Source organism: Heteronotia binoei, chromosome 11 (assembly GCF_032191835.1).
Source record: "Heteronotia binoei isolate CCM8104 ecotype False Entrance Well chromosome 11, APGP_CSIRO_Hbin_v1, whole genome shotgun sequence".
In the NCBI taxonomy this organism is placed as follows: Eukaryota; Metazoa; Chordata; class Lepidosauria; order Squamata; family Gekkonidae; genus Heteronotia; species Heteronotia binoei.
This window is the reverse complement of record NC_083233.1, coordinates 36,440,850-36,459,337: the sequence shown is the minus strand read 5'-3', so window position 1 is coordinate 36,459,337 and position 18,488 is coordinate 36,440,850. Positions and strand designations below refer to the sequence as shown.

Here is an 18,488-nt window from a genome sequence, read left to right as displayed (position 1 = left end):
CACAGCCAGCAACTGAGCCGCTCTTTGCCCAGCTTGCCTGGTGCAGCTGCTGGTGGCGTTGTCACCAAGTTTGCCTCTCTCTGCCTCTCCTCCGCAGCTTTGTCAAAGGGGCTTTTGAGAAGGTGCCTGCAGGCTGCAGTGGGGTGGGCACTCCAACTCTGAGATAATTTGCAAGGGGGCCCCTGAAATTTTGACTGCCTAGGGGCCTCCATAGGGTTCAATCCAGCACTGGCCAAGACACATTCGAAGGCTTGAGAGTGTCTGAGTTCAGAGGCTTGGTCTCCTTCATTCCCCACAACTAACTGCTCTATTTAATAAATACAATACACTAACAATCTGCTGGGCTGGGGAAATATCACACAAAAACACAAACAACTCACACAACTAAAAACAATGCATTTCTTTGTTTTAAAAAATGCGTATTCATCCCAAACATTAGCCACTAATGAATCTCTATACCAGGATTTCACTTGGAGAAAGCTAATGAAATCAACAGAAACATGGAACTCTTGCAAGATTGACATAGGCCAGAATTCCATGCTATGCAACTAATTCATTGTTTTAAAACAGACAGCAGTTTTTTCCCCTGCTGGGGCTCCAGATCCATTTTTGTAAGGAATTTATTGGGGCAGAGGAGGAAGCACCTGGAAGTGATTGGCAGGTATGGGAAGAGTTAAGCATACCTCCTCTTGCCCACATCTCCACAGTGATCATTTCCCCTCAATGTTGCTTTACTAAAAAAAAAAGCAGCTGTCAGGGTTTTAAAAGATGAGCTGACCTTAAAATGTTTAGTTCCAACTTCAGCAGCACACCTGTCATCTAGCTTAGACTCTATGATTCCTTATAAAATGGCACAGGTTGAAAAGCTCATCGAAAATGTCATGTTTTTAAAAAAGACATCCTGTAGTAGAATGCGGGATCTTACATGTGTTGGCAGATACAGGTCATACACTGAACCAGAGTCCACATCAATAGCATGAAATCCAATTGGTGAGCCATAGATGACTTTTAACCTCTGCCCATTCTCTACTGTCAAGTCGACCAACAGGGGCTTTTGATGAAGTGATGTGAATGACTGCAAAGAGAAAAATCACACATCCCAGACTTTTTGGTTATTTATTCATAATTGAAAAGATGGCTGATTAGTATTGTCCTTTTTTTTTTTTAGATATAACAGATGTAATAATTAAGCTGGGTGTAAGTGCATATATCCCAAGTTGTACAGTTCAAACAACTGCTTCACTGTTCGTCAATGTGTTCACCCAGTTCCCATGGGAGACCAGGTTTTCAATTCAATCCCATGCATCTGAATAACATGACAAATTTGGGCAAATGTGCTTTATAGACTTCAAGGGCATTTACACCATTTGAACTGTCAGGGCTTCTCCAAAAATATCTTAGGAACTGTTGTTTAATAACCTTTTGAGAACTCTAACAGAGCATTCTCAGAACTACAGTTCCCAGGACAGGCTGGGAAGAGAGGACGACAATTAAACCAGATTTTCATGTATCTCTTTGCCATATTTCCCTGCAGATCACCAGCAGTTGCAACAAGGTGCACAGAATTCTAAAAGAAATTAGAGAAATTAATCAATAAAATATGAATATCTTATATTAACTCACCTTAAAGGCCATAAATTTATGGTATGGTTTGGGAGCCCAGGCATAGACCTCAACTGAATTCTTTACAGCAATCACAAGAAATTTGATCCTCTCGTATTTCACTGGAAAATATTTGTTTTTTAAAAGCTAGTTATAGAAAGTAAACATGACCTAAAATACAGGAATCAAAAGTACACAGCTGAATGTATTGCATTCTACAGCATGGTTCGGGAGCAAAACAGCCTACTCACTTAATCAGTATCCTGAAGTAAAAACCAAAGACTTTTTGGGTTCCTTGAATATATATTAGCTGTGTTGTGGAAGAAGCTTTTGACACAATAAATGTTGTTTAGCCTATAATGTATTGTAAGACTTTTTATAGCTTTGGTCGCAAAAGGCTGATACAAATATCTCTCTAATTTATTGTGGGATAGAATTCCTTGGTCTCATTTTGTTTTTAATAGATTGGGAAGCAAATTTAGAGGTTGAACAAGACAGTCATCACCTAGTAAACTGGCCATGTAAGTATGTTAAGACTGAACAATAATAGTGATAATTCAAATGCAAATAATGGCAGGGCTTTCTTCAGATAGAGGTCCATTATGTCACCAAATACAAGATGATCAGTACCAGTATATGCATAGAGCTGAAACACTGTAGAATATCATGTTCATATCGCAGTTATCATATTTCAGAGCTAACACTTGAAACATGAATTGTGTAAATAAACCCTTAGAGAGTGCCTTCTCTCGTACATCACTCCGTACTCAACAGGGCCATCTGCATTGCTTGCGGTAGCCACATCAGGGATCAGTAAAACCTTTAAAGGAGAATGGGTAACCTGGGTAACATTGAGCAGGTCTTATGAATGGGACTAGTAAGAAAACAATAATGACATCACAGGATGAGACTGCAACTACCTCAACTTGTAACACAATCAACATTTAGCCCAGAATTGGTTCTTTAACCCATTTTCCCCATCAGGTTTGAAGTGTATTAGAGTGGCAAGCAGTGCTCATGATGGAACAAATGTATGACAACTTTTCCACATGGGCAATTCAGAGCAATTTTTCATCAGGGATTCTCAGGTTTGAATGAGGAACCTTGTGATCTGAGGCTCTTTAGGATGGTGAGTACTTATGTCTTTACAGAACAGAAGAGAACAAGAGATGTGCAGCATCCACTCCTGTGACTAGCAGGCTGTATGAAGCCAATGCAGTCTAGTGGTCTGAGTGACAAACTAAGAATGGAGAGACTCAGGGTTGAAATCCGCATTGATAAAGCTTTCCGGGTGAACAGGAACCAACCTCATAGGATTTTTGTGAGTATAAAGAGGAGGACAGAAATATTATGTATGTTATCCTGAGCTCCTTGAAGAACGAGTGGAACAGAAATGACACACAGATAAGCTCAGCCACATTAAAGATACCAGAGACCTGACCTTTAACCTTCGCTTGGTTGACAGAGCATTATCTTCTGCCCAGCTTCTATTCAGCAACAAAAATCAAGGGCAGTCATCCCCACTCTAGGTCTGGATCAGGATATGGCCCCAGACCAGTATGACATTCTCTCAGACCACATTCTGACATCACAAATGGGCCTTCTGTGGTGCTTCAGGAGTAAGAGAAAGACTCACCAACTTTGTAGTGGACGCAGCCTTCCAGATCACCCACTGGCACCCAGCCTTGCCGCTTCTCCACCTCAGGATCATTTCGCAAAATCTTATTCCTCAACCAAGATAAATAATACACCCGTAGCTTGTTCTTTTTGCCTAAGATTTGTTGGAACAGAAGCAGAAAATGACTAACTTACTTATTTCTGTACTCAACTGAGGATAGCAGGCTGTACTCTCACGCCTTGTTGCTGCATCCCTTGATGTGGAAAAAAGTGGGAAGAAAACTGGAGCTTGTTTTGTACCTCAGATGTCATGTGGCACGAGGGCCACATGAAGTTGGAACAGATTCCAGCCACTGACTTGTCTAATCCATTACTGGCTACTCCGACAATAGCAGAGGTCTTCCCACTCCTGCTACCTCAGGTAATTTCCTCTGGAGATGTCAGAGACTGAACCTTGAACTTCCTACAAGCAAAGCCCATACTCTGCTGCTGGGCTGGCAACTGCTCTTGAACCCTCAGAGACTCTTGCTAAGCATTTACGCAAATCTGTGGTGAAGACCTGACAGCTTGTTTATGTGCATGCAGGAGCCAACATAAACCACTTTGTGTTTGCACTCAGAAATGCTCCAAGTCCAGCGAGGCTGCAGTCAAATTCTATGAAGAAAACTTCCTAAGTGCAATGAACAGCACTATTATTCAGGCTGACATATCAAAGGGAGTATTTTTTAGGTAGCAGCTTTTAATTCAGCACCCTATAGATAAGACCCCACATCCTTTAAAAAAAACATCACGTCTCCCTTCACAACAAATAAGATTTTGATTTTGTATGATTTGAAAATCGGTTTAGAATGGTCCATTTTGAAAATGTGCCTCTAGGTCTTTCCATATTTTTGTTGTTGTAACCCACCCCATAAACAGGTGCATGCATGCATGCATGCACACGCATGTGCTCAGTAAAAGAACTGCCACCTCTGTAGCTATGTGAAGGGACATACCCCTCCAGGGGAGTGCCCCAGATCTTATGCGTAATCACTGACTTGAATGGATTGCTGCCATTCTATACTGCTTGATGAACTTGAAAACCCATATACAGTTTGTTTGTTTTTTTAAACAATCATTTGTGTCCCTACCAGGGTCAATAGATGGCCTCAAAAGGCATAGTCTTGGTCCTGGTTTGTAAGCCTACTGAGTGAATGCCCCAGTCTTCCTTCTAATGTGGAGTGCATTTTCACTTCATCGTTGGTCATTTGCGCCCTTGATCTTTTAAGGCAGTGGGAATGGAGACAAGAACTTGTAGATTTTTCCTTCCTCCCAGCAGCAAGGAGTTATTTTTAGCTCTCTTGTCAGCTCCTGGCTACCTAGAGGTTCCTCTGGTGTCTCCTCCCACTATCAGGAAACTTGTGTACTGCAAAGCTGAATTCCTTCTTGATCAGGCTAATTCCCTTCTGGTTTGACCTGAATCACTTCTAGTTGGCTCTGGTGCTGTGCCTATGGGGTGCCACAGATGTTTCAGTCAAAGGTATCACAGCACAGATTTTGCATCCCGTACAGGATTCAACTACAATGGCATCTTTTCCACTTTCTCTTCCCCTCAAAACAACTGTGACATTCTAACAGGTCCATTCATAATTTCAGGATTATATCACATATATACATCTGGAGGTGGAAGGGGCCATCAAATCACAACCCACTTAAGGTGAGACTGAAGGATTTTCAAGGCAAGAGACATTCAGAGGTGGTTTGCCATTGCTTGCCTCTGCTTAGCAACCTCTGACTTCCTTGGTGATCTCCCATCTGAGTACTAACCAGGGTAGATCCTGCTTAGTTTCTGAGATCTGCCAAGATCAGCCTAACCTGGGTCAGCCAGGCCAGGGCATATATATGTCTGCTCTATGCTTAAAAAGAAATCAAATGGCCCCTCTGTTGCCAGCAGCAGTTTGTCAGAGTCTAGACAAGACCCTCTTTAAACAAGCAAACAAGCTTAACAATGTTAAGCACTGAAAACTGATTTTCAGCAAGTTTTAAGGATCTGGGGTACTCTATAAATCTCACAAACCACTTTGCATGCTAAGCAGGCAACGGAACACCCTGCATCACATCTGCCTCAGGAAACGAGGATGTAAGCACCCAAAAGAGCTGACAAGTTTTTTTACAACCTAATTTACAGTCTAATTTCCTTTGTAATTGCTTCTTTTCCCACATTAGGTCAGATACTTTTAGACACTGAACAAACCTGAGATGGTAATTAGCACATTGAGTCCTTCAAGCACATCCATCTGCTGAAACCGCCTCCTGGTTATCAGTGAGTAAACTCTTCCTTGTCCGCTGCGGTCCAGAAGCCACAGCCCGTTCTCGGTCCCCACAAGCAGATTTACCCCTGTTAAGGTGAAAGAGAATAACTCGCTTCATGCATCTCTAGCTCATGAAGGTTCATGCTTAACCACTTCTGGTAGCCTTTATGCCACTACAAGACTCTGCCTTGGTTCTCCTGCAACAGACTAACGCAGTTATTCCACTGCAATTTATATCCCTATGTGGAACCCACAGGGGAGGAAAATCACTGCAGATTGAGTTGTGCACGGTTTGGGATTCTGTCACTAGCCAAAGCTCTGTTGAGAGTCTGAGGGCAGTAAATAAATCTTCACCCTCTGGGCAAAGCTGATCTGTGGCTACATTTGCCACTAAATTCTCCCCCAGGCAAAATTTTGAGTGAATATGGAAGCTCCTTCTGTTGAAAAGAAACACCTAAGGAATTTCGAGGGAAGCATAACCCAAACATCCACTGCTTAGTAAAATCTCTTGGGAAGGGCATGTGAGTTACTCACATCCCTCTCTAAGTTGTTTTCTGAATTCTCAATAATAAATCTCTTTGCAATAGGATTGTTTTTGAGCCCACGGAAGCGCCAATGGGTTGCAGATTTGAACTGACATCCAGCAGGCAAGGCTTCCATTTGGTTGCCATGTTTGATAAGGCTTCTTATCGGAGTGTTCTGGTGGAAATAATGAGATGGCAGAAAGTATCACACGGCATGAAAAAGAAATACAGTGAAGTACTAGCAATGGCCCGGTAAGAACATAGCGTTCTCCACCTCAGCACACATATCATTACAAGCTTTGCTATGCTGTTCTGTTCTTAATTTAAAATCTTGGCCTCCTCCAAACATACATCAAATGAAACTCAGAGAGCTGTAAACTGTAAATCTACATTTCCTGGGATAATTTCTTCCTCGCATTTCATTCATTTATTTTGCTTCTCATTTAAGACTCCAACCAAGGCAGGAGGGTGTGGGTAAAATATTGTATCAGCTCTGTAGGGTTCATCGCCTTGCTGCCTCGTTGTCAGGAAGATGGAAAATTAAAGCTGATGGGGAACTAAAGGCATCAATAATGAGGACGGATTCTTACACGACAAGCAGCACAGTCCACTATTTTGGTATGCTGCTTTCCTGCTTAAGAATCCTAGCTCTGTTGATCATTGCTAGGGACTCAGCTGGGACATTACAAGATTTGGATAAGCCAAGGACCTTTCCTGAGCTGAGAGAATGAGCTGTCAGCCAAGGTCACGGGTTTAACTCCCACCTCAGCCCAAAACTACATATTATGTTTCAGACGTGCTCACCATGGGGACTTGCAGCCATAACTCCAACTGTGAATTCCCCACCAGAACTTAATTCTAAAGTGCCAGAGGGGCCCAACTCAGATCATGACTGCAGCATAAGGCTGGAGCCCCTCCTCCTCTTGTGTCATGCTCCTGATCCGTATCGGGCTCCTGCAGTGTTTTAGAATTAGGTTTTGACTGGGAATTCACAGCTGGCTTATGGCTGCAAGCTCCTCATGGTGACCACATGTTAAATGTAATGTGGACATCAGGCCGTAAGCTCACAAAGTGACATTAAGAAGGCTACTGCCTCTCAGCCTCATTTCTCCATCTACAAGATAAGGATAATCATACTGACCTACCTTACAGGGCCAGTACAAGCATAACTGTGCTAAAGGCACAGTATGATAAGAGAGGTATGATAAGAGAGCCAGTTTGGTGTCGTGGTTAAGTGCGCGGACTCTTATCTGGGAGAACCAGGTTTGATTCCCCACTCCTCCACCTGCAGCTGCTGGAATGGCGTGGGTCAGCCATAGCTCTGGCAGAAGTTGTCCTTTAAAGGGTAGCTGCTGTGAGAGCCCTCTCAGCCCCACCCACCCACAGGGTGTCTGTTGTGGGGAGAGAAGACATAGGAGATTGTAAGCCGCTTTGAGTCTCTGATTCAGAGAGAAAGGCAGGGTATAAATCTGCAATTCTTCTTCTTCGAATGTACCTGACATGCTCTGAAAACAGAAAATATTATACAAACGTCTAATTAGTACTGTACTGGGTGACTGCAAGGACACCATAGCTTGCTAAAGCTCCATGACCATCTATTCCCCCCCACCCCCCTCAGCTGACTTACCCCACAATGCAGAACACAAGATCTCTGAATTGAACTTCTTTTTGTATTTGCGGATTTCTGGGCTGTCACTCTGCGGTCGGATATTGGTCGGATTCACATTGACAACAGAACCTTTCCTTGCATTTTGCCTACTGGTAGGTTCTGGTTTGGCACTGGAATCTGGGAGAAAAGGCAGAAAGATTATGAAACAATTGCTTGGTTTACCCTGCAGCAGGACCATGAGGCAATCCATAAAATACACACACGCAGTGCTGCCTTATCCTGAGTCAGACTACTGGTCTGTAAAGGACAACACTGTCTACCCCGACTGGCAGTGGCTTTCTGGCATCTCAAGAGTTTTCACACCACCTCTACTTGATCCTGTGTTAGCTGGAGTCAGATGCTGAGAACTGAACTTGGAACTTTCTGTACACAAAGCAGATGATCTACCACTGGACCACAACCCCTCCCCTATCAAAAGTGGCAGTGTAAGAATGCCTGCATCACTATATCTGCACTGTTCCTCCTCTCCCTACCGCTGCCAGTATAGTAACAAAAACAACTGGATTGGTGACTTTTTCTGTTGCTACATCATTCTCAGCACCTGAGATTCTTTAACCAGTGTGAATTGCTGAAAAAGGAACAACAGAAGTGCAAAAAAAGTCATGGCTGCGCAGAGAGTAGTGGGTGCATTCACAATGGAGTATACAGAGGTAAAGGTAGCATCAATGGTACAGAAAAAGAGAGAGAGGGTGTAAGAAAGTGGTCGAAGCCTCTTGACTGCCATCTCTGCACTCAGCAGCAAGGACAAGTACAGAAGAGGCTGCTCCACTGTTATAGAACTTTGTATGATAAGAGTTCCACAGCCGGAATGGACCCATTAGGCCATTAAGTCCAAACCCCACCCCAAGAATCCAAAGATGACATCTCTCACCACAATGATGGGTCTGGTCTTTGCCTTAGGACCTCCAATGAGAGATGGCCCCTCCCAAGCAACTGGTTCATTGTCAAAGTGCTCTCACTGTTAGGAAATTTCTCCTAATGTTCAACTGAATTTTATTTTTAGATCCCATTAGATCTAGCACTTAGAGTCATTCCAAAATCAGAGCCTAAGCATCTTCCACCGCTTCTGGAAGTTTATTTTATTGGATTTAGGTGTAAGGAGAAACAGGTTAAGTTTGTATCATAGTATGAAATATGGAGAGTGTACACACACTTCCGTTTCAATGAGTGTTTTACTGTGATAACCCCTGAAAGAACTTTCCACGGGACTAGTTTAAATAAAATTTACATAAATTAAAACTGCACATCACTTCTGTGACAGCAGTGTAGAAGCATCTCTAAAAAAGCTACACAACGCAATACCCCAGAAATAATTTTGGCAGAAACTTTATAAGCACCAGGAAGCAGAACTTTATACGTCAGTATACCATTCCCAGGAGAAATGCAAATGTATTGTATTAATTAGACAAAGAACCAGGGACTGCTTTGCCAGAACTTGACTGTGGGAGGCCAACTAAGGCCAACATTTCATTTCTAAAAACCAACAGACAACTAAAATAATAATTCTAAAGAATGCAATCCAACACGTTTGAGCAATTATGCTTACGAGAACTACAATTTGATCCCGTTGGACTGGAGGGAGGAGAGATCTGTAGAAGCCTAGGGTCTATGAATGAAGTAAATGATGAAACAGATGAGGAGCTATTTGTTGAGGAGGTATTTTCAATGCTTGGTACCTATAATGAAAAAAAGGAAAAAGAAATGAAGGAACCCTTGCCCTATCTGCTTCTATTGGGATGGTTCTATGTCCATAGCATATGGCTCACATAGCTCTACAACCTCTTAAAAAACCCCTGCTATGACCATTATCCCTCAACTTCACTAAAACTTGTACTTAATGCTTTTTACCTCTTGGCTTCCTGTGTCAAATTGCAATGGCTGTCCTTACCAACAGATTAAAACCTGGCAGCCACTGATCCTAATACAGCCTTCTGAAAGGCTACTTTCTGACATGCCAAGGTGGCAACACAGAACCAAGAAGAGAATAAGGGAGAGGAAGCAGCAGCTGTGAGCATGGGATCTGTCAGCAGCCTGCTCCAAGAAGCAGCAGTAGAAGTATGGCCCACCCTATATTTCCTTCTCCAGGTAGATGTCCAGTAAATTTAGTGAACTCAATCTGCCCCCCATGGCCCAGTCACTGGGATAGGGGCCATGACCTCCTGCCACCAGCTGTGTTCCAAAATACCATTCATTCTCCTTGTAAGAACAGAGACAACCCCCTGTCTACACAGCCTTGCCCTTTGGTATGCTTAGCCCGCCCCTTGTTTCTGTTTCCTGGACACCGTAGAGCATAACAGAAAACTGGAACTTGCTTCTCTATGATGTATTGAAAAGAGCAGCATAGTCAACACATCTTAAGCTGTACAGAGTATAGCAAAATATAGTTCTATAGTTAAGCTGACATGTGGCAGAACCACTGGATTAAAAAAATAAGGCTTCTGCTCCTTAAAAATCCAGAGGGTCAGAAGGCATTGATAAACAGAGTAAAGCTTTACCTGCTTAGGAACAGACTTGTTCTGAAGTCCGTGACTGTTCTGGGCAAACTTTAGCTGGTTGGCAGAACAGTCTGAAATTTGGCTTTGCTGCAAGAGATCCGGGAGAAGGTAATTTTGGTTGCTCATGCTCCAGAACCCTTCATCAGTACTACAGCTGCTTAGTTTTCCTGCAACACGATCCTGCACACAAAAATAAGTTTAAAAGCTAGTTTGTGATACAACTAGGTTCCTCACTCTCTTCCCAGAACATGCCATGCCAATCACTTGCTGCAGCCCTTGTGGTAACGCACAAATGGGGGCAAACATTGGAGGTTAAAATTTGTGTAATACATCAAGCTAATAAAAATCAGATGATGGTGGGGAAATGTCAGTGCCTCAGAAAAGAATGTAATGAAATAAAACATGAAATAAAATGACATCGAAAATGGGCTCCTGATGGATGACAACTGCATTTAAGGACCCCGGTAATGCGCTGTGTTTATACAGTAGTGTTCATCTTCAAAGCATTTCGCAAATGATACCTAATCCATTCTCTGGACTGCAGTGACTGGCAGGCTAAAAAAAAGAAAAAGCATTTTAGAAGCCCAGCAATGAATAAGTCTCTCTTCAGCCCAAAGAAGTCCATCTCAGAGACTGCTTCTTCCTGTTTTGAGGGAAATGTTAAGATGTTCCACTAAGCAAAAACTCCCTTCTACTATCAGAATTCCTTCTATCAGAGCAGTCAGAACAGTGGCTGAAAAAACCCAGGACTTCTGGGTTATCACCTTGAGAATTTACAATGACTCCCAGAGGAGTTCCTTCTGTGTCACTGCAAAAATACATTTTAAAGCCCACTATTTTTATAAGCCTTATTAAAACAAAGAGTTTAAATCACCAGGTTAGTTTTCTGTTGAAAGGGAATACAGTTTGTGGTTTTACTACTTGCTGTTTTATGTGTATTCTAAAAGTGCAGCTAGCTGAGCTGGCCCATGTAACCATCTTGCAATACCTTTTATTATTTTATTTATCCATTTAGGATCTTTCTATGCCACTTCTTCAGAGTCCTTTTTGAGATGGATTACAATTAAAATTACCACAGATTTAAAAAACAAGCCCTTAGAAACATAGGCAGCATAAAAACTATCCATAAAACAGAAGCAAACCTAATGGCTCAGTCCTAGGCGCCACTTATCCCTGAGCATCTTCCATGCCCACCCTGCCCTCAACTGTTCCAACCTGGCTGCAGGGTGCATTGGATGAGCTTCTCCCAGCTTCCATCTGCTGCTTCCTGCTGCTGGGGCCACCTCCTCAGCTGCTGCCACTGGCTTGTTCCTGGAGCAGGGCTTTGCCTTGGTGCCACCGGCTGTGGTGCTACAGTGCAGCTCTCTGATGCCTATTCACCCCGTCTCCTGGATGCTGCCACTTTCCGATGAGACCTGGCCTCTGCCAGCAGCCTAGGTGAGTGCCTTTGGTGTTTCTGCTCCAGATGCAGCAGAGATGGGCTCTCAAGAAGTCCGGGTATCAGGGTCGTCTGCAGCTCTGCATGCCTTCCTGGCCCCTTTCCTGTCCGGGGGTTGACAGTCTGGGCATATGCCTGTTTTCTCCAACTGCAGTGGCACTGCCCACCTGGGTTACTCCACCACTTGCCCCAACCCCAAACAGCTCCATGTAGACTCCATTACAGCAGGGGTGCAATTCTAGCAGGAGCTCATTTGTGTATTAGGCCACACCTCCCTGATGTAGCTACTCCTCCAAGAGCTTACAAGACCCTTGGAGGATTGGCTACATCGAGGGGGTGTGGCCTAATATACAAAGGAGCTCCTACTGTAATTCTACCCCTGCATTACAGTAACCTAGCTTGGATGTGGCCAGAGCTTGGATCACTGTGGCCAGATCACACGTTGAGGAACAGCCATATCCGGTGATCGCCTGGACAGGACATGAGACACTACATGCTATGGAGGAAACCTGAGCCTTAAACTGTGCAAGATATATACCTTACTTTCTGACCTCATCAGGTCCACCACTCCTGGCCAAAACTTCCTCCTCCATATCCAGCTGTAGCCTGGGTCCAAAACACAAACTTGTTCCTTCAAGGGAACTGTAACCCAATCCAGCATGGGTGATGCCTTAAGTCCAACAGAAAAGAAGTCCCTCAGCACCACCTTTTGAAACTTCTATTAGGACAACCCAACAGAAAAGAAAAAGAAAACCTCTCAAATCCTGCCTGATGAGTATGCAAGAAAGTTCAGCATCTGGAAACTCTGATATATATTGGGGCTACTATACTGTAATGTCATACATCCTTGAAACTTCATCAAGATTTGGCAGTGGCTAATTGTGAATGTGACCACCTCAGAAACCTTACTTCCTGTGCCACTGTAGCACCTTGCAGATGAATGAAACTGCTGTTGCACTGCATTTCTGTTGCACTGTATCACCACACCAGCATCACACATAGTTTCAGCGTGGTACTGCAGCTACCAGCCCAGCAAGATGACACAAGAAGCCCGAATAACCCACACTTAACAACAGGATAGAGATCTGACTCCTGAATAGGGATGGGCACAAACCGGGAAAATGTAGTTTGGTACATGGGCAAACAATGAACTGAACTTGGAGGGTTTGTTTGCAAACTGAACCAATTTGTGGTTCATGGCCTTGCAAATCCTACTAAAAGAAGCTGCAGTCCCTTTAAACAGGGTTTGCAAAAAGCCCCCGAACAGCTGAGTGACTGGGAGGTCTTGCACAATCCCTTTAAAATTTAAGCTGCTCCCCTTTAATCAGCTGCTTTTCTGGAGTCCCTTTGCAGCTGAGCAAAGGGGAGCAGCTTAAACTTCAAAGGGACTGCAAAAGACAGTCTAAAACAGCTGAGTGGTGGAGCACACCTGCCAGCTGCTCAGCTGTCTTCTGCAGTCCCTTTAAAGTTTAGAGGGACTGCACAAAACAGCTTGAAACAGGTGTAGGGGAACAAGCTGCTTCCCTTTGCTGAGCCACTTTTCTGGTTGTCTTCTGCAGTCCCTTTAATTTTTAAAGGGACTGAACCAGATAGCCTGAAAGCTGAGCAGCAGGGAGAACCTCACTGCTCAGCTGTTTTTGTGGAGAACAGAAAGCTGGGGGGTTAAATGGACTTGGAGTCCCTTTAAAACTCTGCTATCTGCTCAATCTGCAAACTGCTTTAAAATTTCATGAAAGTTTGTGACAGTAGACTCATCATGAACTTCTGTTCGCAAACCACGATGAGGGCAGCATTTGTGATGAATTTTGCTTTGTGGTTTGGTTCATACCCATCCCTACCCCTGAGTCTCTCCCATAATCTTCATCGCTTGGGTCCAGATGCAAAATCCAATGTGAGAATGAACTTTCCCTACCTTCCCCCTGCTGCTGCCTCAAATGCTCCTCAAAATGCTATTCCTGTGGGACAACAGACTTCCAGAAAATAGAATTGGGGGGGGGGGGGGTTGGAGGTTAACAATTCCTTTGAAAGGGGTCATTAATTTAAGAACCCAGAATTTGTTTCAGAAGCCAGCATTGACTTTTTGGAATCTGACCCTTCCATGGCATTTATTAGTGGGGATCATTTTGCTTATACTTGCAAGTTTGCTGGAGAAGAGTATCTCTGAGCAAGAGCAGAATATTCTTCTTTCAATATTGGGCCACTGGAGTCACCCCTACATGCAAGTTTAGAGATCACAGGATTGGAAACTGCATGACAAGGACTTTCAGGATACTCACACACACTGAAATTTCCATGAAGTCTCCCTTTATTTTGCATTTCCCTTGGGTTCTTCCGTGTAAGCATCTATATGCAATGTACTTGTTCTGAACCAAAATGGGATTTCCCCCCCCCCCAATAATATGTATATCTAATAATATGTATTCCAATAGCTGCATGCCAAGGAAACCAACCATTTGTCCAAACTGTTTGTATCTCAAAGATTTGGAGAAACAAAATGCTTATAGGAAACCTGAAAAGCCCTGTGGCGCTGAGTGGTAAAGCTGCAGGACTGTAGTCGGAGCCCTCTGCTCACGACTTGAGTTCGATCCCAGCAGAAGCTGGTTCAGGTAGCCGGCTCCAGGTTGACTCAGCCTTCCATCCTTCCGAGGTCGGTAAAATGAGTACCCAGCTTGCTGGGGGGAAAGTGTAGATGACTGGGGAAGGCAATGGCAAACCACCCCGTAAAAAGTCTGCCATGAAAACGCTGTAAAAGCAACGTCACCCCAGAGTCTAAAACGACTGGTGCTTGCACAGGGGACTATTTTTTTTATAGGAAACCTAAATGCAGCACTTTCTCTGTGCTGCTATAGCATTGTCAAAGTAAAATGTACATGGTGTGAGTTCAAACCCCTGATGCTTTGCTTTGGCTTTTGAAGGGCTCATCTTGTAGGCAGTTAATCTAGCTTCATAACCTTTAAAAATTCCCTCCCTTAATCCGATTACTCTAATTCCTATAAGCAGGAGGGATAAAGTGTTGTTAATATGGAGATTAGCAGGTCTGTTTCGAAGTGTGAGTAATTAGATAGAATTGAAAAGTGCAGACCAGCATACAGAATACTGGCAATTCCTGTTTTCTATCAGGAGTTCTTGCCTTGGACGTTATTGCTTTCTAGCTAATGACAGCAGCATCTGAAAACCATCATGGAATATGAGCATATAAAATAATATGGATCAAGCAGAGTCCAGTTGGGAGATGCTTGGGTCAAATGAACTTACTAAAAAATCTCTACGTATTTGTCTCATGAGACAGGGCTGGAGAGGGGACTCTAACAATGCAACGATTACGGCAGTGCCGCAGCACCCATCATGCATGCAGATGTTTGCAAAGTCACAGCCGCCGAGTCAAACTCACATCGCTAAGAGTTGCAAAATGAGTGCTCTGTGCAAAGAGACGCTCACACTGAAGCTGCGGATTACCTTCTGTTCAGTTGCAATGCTCTGGGGCTTCAGTTCAATCCCATCTGGAACTCTTGCCCTTGAGAAACTGGTCACTCCGTTGCTGAGTGGTTGCCTAGTAACAAAAAGCAATTAGTGAATTAAAAAAGCAAGGAAAGCCAAAAGACAAATATACACAAAACACATTCCAAAATTTAAAAATAAATCACTACATAGAGTTGGAACAAGAATGTTTAGCAGCCTTTCCCCATCCCCAACAGCTTCAAGCATATGAAGCAACTGATACTTTACTTTTTAATTTCCAATGCAAAGAAAGTAACAGAGTTTTAAGTGGTAATACTCATACGGTGCTATCAGCAGTGACCAGGGCCCTTATAGGATTGCCTCCGCATTTATCCAGAAGCAGAACTGGCCCATCGCTCCAGCCACCTTCCCTGCTGCCTTCTAGAGGCAGTGCAGCCTCTGGCTGTGTCTGGGGATGTTAATCTCCAGAACTTCAGCCACCGCTCACAGTTGATCAGCAGTGCTGGTATTAGGCAATGGACTCTAAACAATACGGTATATATGTGGAGCATGTAATCAAAAGGTTCCACATTCCAACTCAAGTGCTGTTTGATCAGCATTCCCCATCTAAAAATGGTCATTTGGGTGGTGCCAGGCAAACAAGGTTAGCTCCAGAGAGATATTGCCCTTCCACTGCAATTGCTCCGAGGTACATGTCCCATTTTCTAAGGCCTATGCTTGCAATTGTTAGACTTTTTTCCTATGTCCAGTTTAAATAAATGAGATTCTTGTTAAATCTAAGTTCAGACTCCTGGCACAAACAAACTGCAACTTGAAGAGGATGTTACAATGAAATAAACTTTGGCTGAACAGGGAGATTGTCAATCAAAGTCCATGACAGCAAGAAGGGAGGAGGCGAGCACACAAGCATGCTGAAATACTATTTAAGTACAACTTCTCTTGACCTCTGAATGCAATCATATTCTCACCAAAGTTTTTACCAAGTCTGATTTTGTTCACCCAAAGCCCAAAAGTCACATGGCAATTGTGCTGATTCTCTTTTGATGACCCTTTTGTGTCTTCACAGCTGCCTGGAGAATTAGCAGGGCTGCCATAAAACCCTTCCCTGTACATACAACACTGCAGTTCTTTTTTGCAAGTATTGGAAGTCCTACACTAACAGCATTGGAAGCCCGCAAGAGTCAGCAAGGCATCCTGCATCTGACACGATGCAAGAGCATCTTAAATCTCTCTTGGCAGGACATTTTGCTCAAGCACAGACTCTCTCATACATCATCAGGAAAAATACAAGCCTGTCAACTTCCTTGAGCAAAACTGAACTCATTTTTAGATACTAGGTTTTTCAACTCATCTGCAGATATCATATTTTTTCGAAGGGAAAGGGGTGGGGAAGCCAACCTGATGTGACTACAGTCACAGCTGTCATCCTCTTCATCACTACTGCACACTTCATCGCTGGAGGATGAATATTCTGCTGATTTCAGGAGCAAGTTGGCACCATCTTTTCCCTTGGCCAAGAAGGGAGGACTCTAAAAAAAGAGAGGAGTTGGTTGCTGTTTTGCTTGTAAGAACGTCAGATTAACTCTAGCATTTTACTGTTGAGCTGACAGGAAGCCATGACATTCACTGTGAAATTCGGTCCAGACAGAAATGAAAAATATGCTTTTCTACTTTAAGGTTTCGGAGTCAGGTGCTTGTCTAGAAACAGCACAGCAAGAGTCAGACTAGATGCAGAACAGAAAGATCAGAAAGATTGCTCAACATTTTTACAAATTGTAAATAGCAGTAGCAGGGGAACCCTGATTCAGACTGGAATCCATGGCCCAGGAGAGTTCTACTGATTTCCCACTCACCTTACGTTGCTCTCACATTCCTCTTCTCAGCGGGGTTTCCTTCTGATTTCACACTATCTGCCCCGGGGCTGCAAGTAATGTCAGCATTTTCACGCGGCAAACAGAAACTGGTTTTAGAGGGTTTTGTTTGCTGTATGAAAATGCTGACATTACTGGAGCAGATAGTGTAAGATCGGAAGGAAGCCCTGCTGAGAAGAGGAATGTGAGAGTGGCATAAGGTGAGTGGGAAATCTGTCACAGTTTTGCTCCTTCCATGTCTTTTCCTGATTTCAGTCCCTCCCCTGCCATGCCACCCCATAGCTGCTATTTTTCCCCATGGGAGAAAGCATACAGGAACCTTCTTGGATTTTTCGCCCCTAGGACAAATAGCAATCCCAGGGGAAGGGTGATGTGACTGAGGCTGGGAAAATGGAAAGTGGTAGCCATGTCTTTCTGCAGTACCAAAATTGCCTCCAGCAGCTGCTTTTAAAATTTAAAAAAAACCACTAAAAAAACATGGAAGATCCATTTACTGACTGAGTCTGACTCAGTCACACATAAAGGGGTGAGGGATTAGATGTTTACAGAACAGGAACGTGCTGGAGATGTGTAGAATCCAGTGTTCCCTCAAAGCTGAGTTAGTGTGAACTAGCTCACAGATTTTTAGCCTCCAGCTCACACATTTTTGTCTTAGCTCAGAAAAAATGGCCCCAGAGCAAACTAATGTATGCAGGAGCTCACAAAGTAGAATTTTTGCTCACAGGACTCCACAGCTTAGAGGGAATATTGGTAGAATCTTCCTTTTATGGACTGTTTACTTCCCTGTAGCACCTTCCTTCTGCACCCCTAGCTAGATCCACTTTTGGTACTAGAGCCCCGCTGGAGAAAGTGACATCAGAGAAGAGGTAAATTACAAATGGAAGGAAACATCCTCCCACATCTTCTGTTTGAAAAGCAGTATGTTTACCGATGCTTGTGACTGAGGGCCAAACTAGGCAACAAGTTCTTTTTGCAAACTGGGCCTGCAGCCACACAGCAATTGCAGGGAATGTCATTTTTAAAAACTGAAAGGAGCCTGATTCGGCTCAGAACTGTGGTGCAGGAGAAGGAGGGGCTTCTGTCCCCCTGCTGTTTTCTTGAGACAAAATGGCTGTGGCAGGATGTTATCTGAATTACTTGAGAGCTGAAAGTGCTTGGCTGAATGAAGAGAGAAAGGTCTAAGGGAGAGAGGCTGGAGTGGGAAGGACGGACAGTGCATGAGATGCTTCCCCTCATAGCATGAAGAGGCAGAGGATGAAAGGAGGACCCACTTGCTGAAAGGGTGAGGTGCTACTGCTGTCACCTTCATTGAGTGCATCCTCTTCCTCACCTTGTCCTCCTCCCACTGAGCTGTGAAGTAACCCTTACAGGTGAAGCAGGTACACTATCTCTCCTTCCCACACCTCCTGCTCCTGTCTCTTCTCCCTCATCCCTTTTTCTCCTCACCCAGCCAGAAGACTGGAGCAGCAGCAGGGTCATGGGAAAGGAAGGAGAATGAGCTCAGAGAAGGCAAGGGCAGTCT

General features: G+C 43.8%; 1 protein-coding gene across 1 annotated transcript in view; it reads right to left on the bottom strand.

The window, feature by feature from the left end:
• The window catches only part of NRK (Nik related kinase), a 121,811-nt gene that overhangs the window by 14,240 nt on the left and 89,083 nt on the right, over positions 1-18,488 (bottom strand). The window contains exons 20-28 of the mRNA XM_060249208.1: positions 16,494-16,624; positions 15,093-15,186; positions 10,199-10,378; positions 9,250-9,379; positions 7,662-7,820; positions 5,453-5,596; positions 3,239-3,373; positions 1,624-1,724; positions 926-1,075 (exon numbers count right to left, since the gene is read on the bottom strand). Of these exons, the coding sequence (XP_060105191.1) occupies positions 926-1,075; positions 1,624-1,724; positions 3,239-3,373; positions 5,453-5,596; positions 7,662-7,820; positions 9,250-9,379; positions 10,199-10,378; positions 15,093-15,186; positions 16,494-16,624 (1,224 nt within the window). The remainder of the gene's footprint in view (positions 1-925; positions 1,076-1,623; positions 1,725-3,238; positions 3,374-5,452; positions 5,597-7,661; positions 7,821-9,249; positions 9,380-10,198; positions 10,379-15,092; positions 15,187-16,493; positions 16,625-18,488) is intronic.